This window comes from Crocuta crocuta, unplaced genomic scaffold, assembly GCF_008692635.1.
Source record: "Crocuta crocuta isolate KB4526 unplaced genomic scaffold, BGI_CrCroc_1.0 scaffold129, whole genome shotgun sequence".
In the NCBI taxonomy this organism is placed as follows: Eukaryota; Metazoa; Chordata; class Mammalia; order Carnivora; family Hyaenidae; genus Crocuta; species Crocuta crocuta.
The window spans coordinates 5,501,501-5,508,229 of record NW_027551571.1 but is presented as its reverse complement, the minus strand read 5'-3'; the positions used below and the strand labels follow the sequence as shown (position 1 = coordinate 5,508,229).

Genomic DNA, 6,729 nt, shown 5'->3' with positions numbered 1-6,729 from the left:
CTGAAGTACTTGATCGGGTTATTCACCGTTTGGAATCGTTCACAGGGAAGTTTTTGGCGGACAACATCGTAGGTTCTGTCCTGGTTTTCTCCTTGATATTCTGGATCCCTTTCAGCATTCTTGTCCATTGTGTGGTAAGTCACCAACTTTAGGTAACGAAACATTATTACAGTTTTGGGCAATTCCAGCCTTGTAACTTTTGGAAAAGGTAAAATTGTTCTTAGCGAGATTCGACCTGAGGTTTCCAATGACGTTGTTTGCTGTTATTCCCTAGGAAAGTTTGTTCTGTGAAGATTTTACCTAGTAGTAGTTTTTTTTTTTTAAGCTAATATTGTGCTTTTTGTGTGTGTATGTGTGTTCTCATGTAGTGTGAGGAATGTTACACTCCTGAGCTCAGGAGACTGTATAACTGGATTTGTGCAGCACTTCCGTGCGAAGCCTTGAGACGAGCGTTTCTGGCTTTGTCGGGGGGTTCCACAGATGGCCCCCTCTACCGTCTGGGCCTCCGGCCTTACCGTGTAGGGCATTCAGTCCTCCCGTCTAATAAGGGGGAGCAATCCTTACCTTTCTCGTTCACAGTGAGTCACAGCTGACAAGTTGAATTGGGCTTTCTCTAATAAGCTCTGCGTGATTTATAAACTTGGGGCTTTAACTTTTCTTACAAACGCACTCACCTTGCTTCTCTGGAAAAGTGAGGACTTGTCTGCTGTAGAGATGAGAAAACCTCACCCCGGCTTCCAGACTTGGGCTCTGGAGCACCTCTTGTGCGGTGCCCCCTCATTTGAGCACCTAGAAAATTCCAGCACAGCTGTGTCTCATGAGCCTTTGCTGCCTCTGCTTCCTTTCCTGTCTGGCAGCTTGTCTCGCCTGGGCTCTCACTGAGCAGCTCGTCCTGAGGTNAAGCCGCCGCAAGGATGGTGGTGCCTCGTCCGTCCCACAGGACACGCGAGGGCAGCTGCACCGGCACCAGGTGCAGGTTTTCAGGCTCGGCCTCCCACCTTGCCCGTCACCGTGTTTCGTGCGGGGTGGGGGTCACGTGTTCCCGCCTTCTGCAGACTGCGTGGCGGAGCCGCTCGAGGCCCAGTCCGTCCCCGAGGTGGGGCCCCGGTAACTCGGGAAAAGGCTGAGAAGAGCGGGGAGGCCTGGCCAGGCTGGGGCGTTTGCCAGGGGACACTCTGACCCCCGCAGCTGCCCCCGCCGTCCGCACCGCCCTGGCACCCCCAGCGGTGGGCTTTTGGGGAAATCGCCCAGAAAGACTGTACGTACACATTCCTGGGCCGTCTCGTTAGTTAACACAAAACGCTGATCGCCTCGAGGGGGAGAACCCCTTCAGGCCGGGCCGGTGGCAGAAGTCCTCGAGTTTGTGTGAGAAACCCTTTCTCCTCTGCTGGACTTGCGGCCGCTCCCCACACCCCGTTCTGAGCGACGTCCCTTAGGAGGAGCCTGAGGGGAAAAGCGGGTCACTGATTGTTCGTCTTCCTTCTAGGACAAGAAACTGGATAAGCAGTACGAGTCGCTGTCTCTCTTCCATCCCAGCGTAAGTACCACGTGAAAGTCCCCGTCGGGGGCGCCTCGCGTCCGCCAGCCCATGCAGAGCCGTCAGCCCGCGGCCGGGGATTTAGAGGGGCTGCCCCGCCCCCGCCCGGGGTTAGCGGGTCCCGGTGACCAGGCCGTCCTGGGAGCCGAACTTGACAGGGTTATTTGCGAGTTCTTTTGGGTCCTCAGATGGCAAGTTGTCCTGAATGTGGAAAGTGAGGGGGTCTCTCCTCGTGCTTCGCTTAGTGCGGTGGTCATGGTCCCCGCGGCGGGTGGCCTGGCCGGGGAGGCCGGAGCTCTGGGGCCTGGATCTGACTTTGACCCCATGTCTGCAGAACGTGGAAATGCTNGCCTGCAGCCCCTGCAGCCCCCCCAGGCCGCCCCCGCGCCGCCTGCCCCCGCGGCCCCCAAGCCGGACCCCCAGCGCATGGACACGATCCAGGAGGACCCCAGCACGGACTCGCACGCCGACGAGGACGGCTTTGAGAAGGACCCCTTCCCGAACAGCAGCGCGGCCGCCAAGTCCTTCGAGGACCTCACGGGCCGGCCGGTCACCAGGAGTGAGAAGGCCTCGTCCTTCAAGCTGCAGCGCCAGAAGCGCGTGGGCAGCAAGGAGACGGAGTGCTAGGGGCCGCCTGCGCCTGCCCGGAGGGGCGCCCCGCGTGTGGCTCGCGAGGCCGTGGGAGAGACCGGGACCTCACGGCAGACGCCGGTCACGTGTTTGGGCTCCTTCACACGTGGTCAGTGACGCTCGTGTGCGTAGGCCCTTGTCCTTTGGAAGAGGGAAGGTGGATCTGGCTTATTCTGAGGTTTTCAGGTTTTAGTTTTTAAAATGTCCTTCAACCTGTGGTGCAGAAGGGGAAAGTACAGCTGGATTAGGTCACGAACATTTACGTTCTTGTGAATGAACTTTTATCGGGACCGGCCCGGTGGCTGTGTCTGCACCGCAGCGAGGCGCTGGCTCGAGGGAGGCGCTTAGCGGTTACTCCCGAGGGCGCCCGGAACGCGGCCTGTACTTTTTGCCTTCAGGTAAAAAGACCCAGGAGACCAAAACCGAATTCTCCGCGGTTTCCGTGGGGTCATCCAGGGCGCGCAGCAGTGGGGAGTCGCCCTGTTCTTCCTCAAGTTAGATGTGGGGGGGTCGCCTTCTGCAAATTCTAAGGCTGGCACTTTCTAGAATTAAAACGATCTAGCTGACAAATAGTAGCCAAATTGAATTTACAGAATCCTGTCCCCCGTTTAAGACCCCAATTTGCTGGGCGGTTTTTGTTTTAAAAGGAGGGCTGCCACCACGCCACGAGAGCGCTCGCCGTTGCCAAGCGCGAGTGCTGCGCACGGAGACACGGCCACCCCGTTGCACACCGGTGGCCGCGGGGGCCCCTGAGCTGCTGCTTCTCCCCGGAGAAGCGGTGGTTTGGGAGGCCCAGGCGCTGCGCAGGTGGGGACGCTGCCGCTCTGGGGCCTGGAGCTTTCTCCCTAAAGACCCTTTGTGGTGCACCGCTTCCCGAAGGTCTGCGTTTACTTTGTGAAGGATAAAAATCATCAAATTGAATTCTGATTTCCTTAAAAAATCATAGTTGGGGGGGGGGGAGCTTTTCAGCCCTGCAATGTGCTTGACCGAACTTGTGAACTGAGGGCAATTAACTAAACCTGTGACAAATCAAACCTTTTCTTCTAAGGACGTTTATTATGCAGATGCCTGTTACACTAATACTTGAACTTCTACCTTGTGGTGTTTGCTGTCTTCTAACCAGTCATGATACATTACACTTTTGGAATCTGATTAGGTGAGTGGGTGAATGTGTGAGAGTGAACAGTTGCCAGCTCAGTGTAAGAAAATCGTTTTTTATAAAATGGACTTTTTAAACAAATCTGGCTTCACCTTGTTTCCATTTATAGAATTTTGTAGCTTGTGGCACTGGTGACGCCTGCAGCAGTCAGATGTGAACAGAACACAACGCATGTAGGTACAGAGCTTTTCGAAAAATTCTGATGCGTTTATTAGTCTTACTGGCAGAGGGTGTTTTTTATTCCAAGGTCATGAGCAAAGATTGGATCACTAATCTTGGGCTCTGTATCACACGGGCAGCGCCGCCTGTAAGGTAATGGCCAGATGGGGTTTTCTGTGGCTAATGGTCCCCGTCTCCCAGGAGGCTTAGTTCGGGTCTGGCTTCTGCTACATCTCGCCAGTACGGGAGCAGCAGAGGCAAGGAGGCGGCTCTCTTCTCGATCAGCGGCCAGAGGTGGGAGAACAAAAACTCATTTCCCTTCGGGGACAAGTGCAGTCCGTCTGACAGGAAGGACGAGAAGTCCTGCAGGGGAGACAGTGGGGACGAGCGTGTGGGGGACACTTCGGGTCATCAGGTTTGGAAGAGGCGGCTGAACAAGTAAATGAGGTACATTTGTGTGAACGACGAGAATGTATTCGCTGTTCCGACTCCACCTGGTCTAGGTATTAAGTCAACGGGCAGGTTATTAGGTGGAATGAACTAGAACCATCCGGCCCAGAAGGGTAACGCTCCGTGCCCTCTGCCGCCCTCCTGGGTGAGTGGTGTTGACCCTGCACCGAGTGCCCGCCCCCCGCAGGAAGCCAGCTGGCCGTGTTCACGGCTCCTCCGGCCCACGGCGTCCCGCCACCTCAGAGCAGGTCTCTCCGGAACGGCCACCCCTGCCACGGCCCGGGGTTCCACGTCCAAGGACCGCGTCAGAGCCCCTCGCACGACAGCACCGTCCCAGACCCCTCGGATGGGACACGCAGCCCAGGCAGGAGCCAGGACTCCGGCCGCTGGCGCTGCTGCTCCTACCGGAGGGAGACGCCCCAGCAGGGCCAGCGCCGGCTCCGGCCCCGGTTTTGGAGGGAGGCTGACGCACGAGGGCGGGTTGCGCCGGGGCCTTCCTCGGGGCCGGGCCGCTCTGCGGATCCANGTGACTGTCCTTACCTATGAGCCCTTTACTTCACTCTGTTCAGTTCCTGGAGCAGGACCCCCTGCTGGGGCCGGCGGGGTGGGGGAGGGGTGTCCCGGAGCCTCTGTGCTTCCTCCCCCCACCCCAGCTCTTTGGTTTAACTGGGGAAGGGGACAACTGTCTTGCCCACTCGGAGCCACACAGAGCGGGTCACCGAGCAAGCCCCGTACCTGACCGTCCTTCTGCATCAGGGTCCACAGGTCCAGCACCTCAGTCCCACAGTCCCGGGCGGCGTGCAGGCAGGCGGCCGCGTAGTCCCCAGCAACCAGGTTCAGGCGATTGAGCTTGCAGCCTGTTGAGCGCAAGTACAGGGGGCAAGCGGCCCTCGTGCAAGTTCTGCTGACCCGGATCCTTCTCAGGCACGTGCTCACGGCCGCGACCTGGGTCAGCCACGGAGAGTGAGGGCAGTGACCGGGCGCTGCTCTACCCGGCACGGGACCGAGGACCACGGGAGCAGCCAGTGGTCGCCGCAGAGGCAGGAAAGCCCTGTGGCGGCCATCAACTTGGCTGGAGTGGGGGGCTGACGACGAGGAAGGGGGAGAGNCTTGCGCGGAACGGGAGGCCACTGCGATACACGGGAAAGATGGTCGGGGTGTAGGCAGAGAAGAGGGAGCTGGCAGGGGTGGCGGAGGTCGCCTGGGCTGGTTCACAGGTCAGTGACCTTTTTCTTCTTTTACATTTGAGAGAGAACACGCGTGCGCACACACAGAGTGAGCCCAGGAACAGGAAGGGCAGAGCGAACAGAATGCCCAGCTGCGCACTATCCGTGCAGAGCCGGACCTGAGGCTCCGGCTCCCAAACCGGGAGATCAGACCTGAGCCCAAACCAAGAGTCAGACGCTTAAGCAACTGGGCCCCCCGGGCCCCCCGCTCCGGGCCCCCCAGGCCCCCAGCAGCCTTTCTCGGCAAGGGGCGGGGCAGTAAGCCCCCCAGGCCGTGCGGCACAGGGTCTGTGCTGGGGACCCCGCCCAGAAACCTGTGGGCCTGTCTTCGGAGAACATTCCTGTAGCCCGCGGCTCATGAACCTGACCGCCACCGCCGTGTTCCCCAGCAGGACTCCACGCACGTCTCCTAAGGGGGGCGCGTCTCACAAAACCATGTCCACCGGGTCCCGGACACTGAGGTTTCCCTCCTCCGTCCCCAAACGTAAATCACGTGGTTCTGTGACCACGAGGGGGCTGTGACCGGCGGTCTGAGAGGCAGGCGTGGCTGTGACTCGCACACCTCTGCTCATCCCGGCTCGGCCCTCCGAGCTGTCCGGACGCTGACGGGAGAGACGCCCACGAGAGGCTGGTCCCTGGGGGCCGCGGCTGGCGCTCTGGAGCTGACGACAGGGCGAGCCGTTCCCCCCCCTCCCCCAGCTGAGGACAGCGGGCCTGGCCCCGTCCTCCCTGTCTGTCCTCTTCCTCTGGGTAAACTGGCCCCAGTTCCCTCCTCCGGGGACCGGCCTGGGCCCTTCTAGCCTCCGCTCCGGTACCGTCAACAGACTGTTGGCGCCCGTCGTCCCAGCACGTCGGCGCCAGTGTGTGCACGACGGTCTCCTTCCCTACGTGACCCGCGGGACCCGGGCTCCAGGCGCTTCTGTGTCCTGAGCACCCGGCCAGGCCCCAGCTTAGCGCGTCAAGTACAAAGACGGTCACAGGGACAGAAGCGTCCGCGGGCCTGAGAGCCACGCGCGGTGGCTCTGACCCGGGTGCCCGCGGCTGCACCTCAGTTCAGGGGAAGGAGACATCTTGTCGCCGAAGCCTGCGGCACAGGCGACACCGCGTGGGGAAGAGACCGTGTTCGGACAGAAATGGCGAAGCGTCGCCGCCCACGTGCCCTCGGGGGAGCCTCAGCGCCGCCAGGCCGGGCCGCCTCGCCCACGGTTCGCCTACAGCCCACAGGCAGCGCTGCTGGTTTTGCTTCCGCCCTGGTGGCGGCCACCGGAGGCGGGGAGGACCCCGCGGCCGCTTACCTTGCGCGCGGCACTCCCGCTCCCAGGCTGCCTCGCAGAGCGGGGGCGGCGTGATGAGGACGATCCTGTGCTCCGGGACGCCCACGGACTGGAGGTAGCGCACCATGCTCTTTAAGTTCCCCACGTACTCGTCCAGGGGGACGTGCTGCTTGGGGTTCTCATCTGTGCGGGGGGAACACGGACACCTTGGCCCCAAGTGCACGTGTGTTGTAGGGGACAGTTAAGGTGGATGTGCGCTCACAGATCTGCACGACCCAGGGTGTCACCGGGGCG

At 60.4% G+C, this 6,729-nt stretch overlaps 2 protein-coding genes across 2 annotated transcripts in view; one reads left to right on the top strand and one right to left on the bottom strand.

The window, feature by feature from the left end:
* Positions 1-1,882: 1,882 nt before the first annotated feature.
* ADAM17 (ADAM metallopeptidase domain 17) lies at positions 1,883-3,407 on the top strand (the record flags this gene model as incomplete). The annotated part of the gene is made up of 1 exon (XM_077751001.1): positions 1,883-3,407. A coding segment is annotated over one exon (282 nt), but the record flags the coding sequence as incomplete, so codon positions are not given.
* Positions 3,408-3,512: 105 nt separating this feature from the next.
* The window catches only part of IAH1 (isoamyl acetate hydrolyzing esterase 1 (putative)), an 11,612-nt gene continuing 8,395 nt past the window's right edge, over positions 3,513-6,729 (bottom strand). Inside the window, exons 4-6 of the mRNA XM_077751050.1 lie at positions 6,457-6,618; positions 4,671-4,792; positions 3,513-3,848 (exon numbers count right to left, since the gene is read on the bottom strand). Coding sequence (XP_077607176.1) covers positions 3,666-3,848; positions 4,671-4,792; positions 6,457-6,618 — 467 coding nt within the window. The 3' untranslated portion in view covers positions 3,513-3,665. The remainder of the gene's footprint in view (positions 3,849-4,670; positions 4,793-6,456; positions 6,619-6,729) is intronic.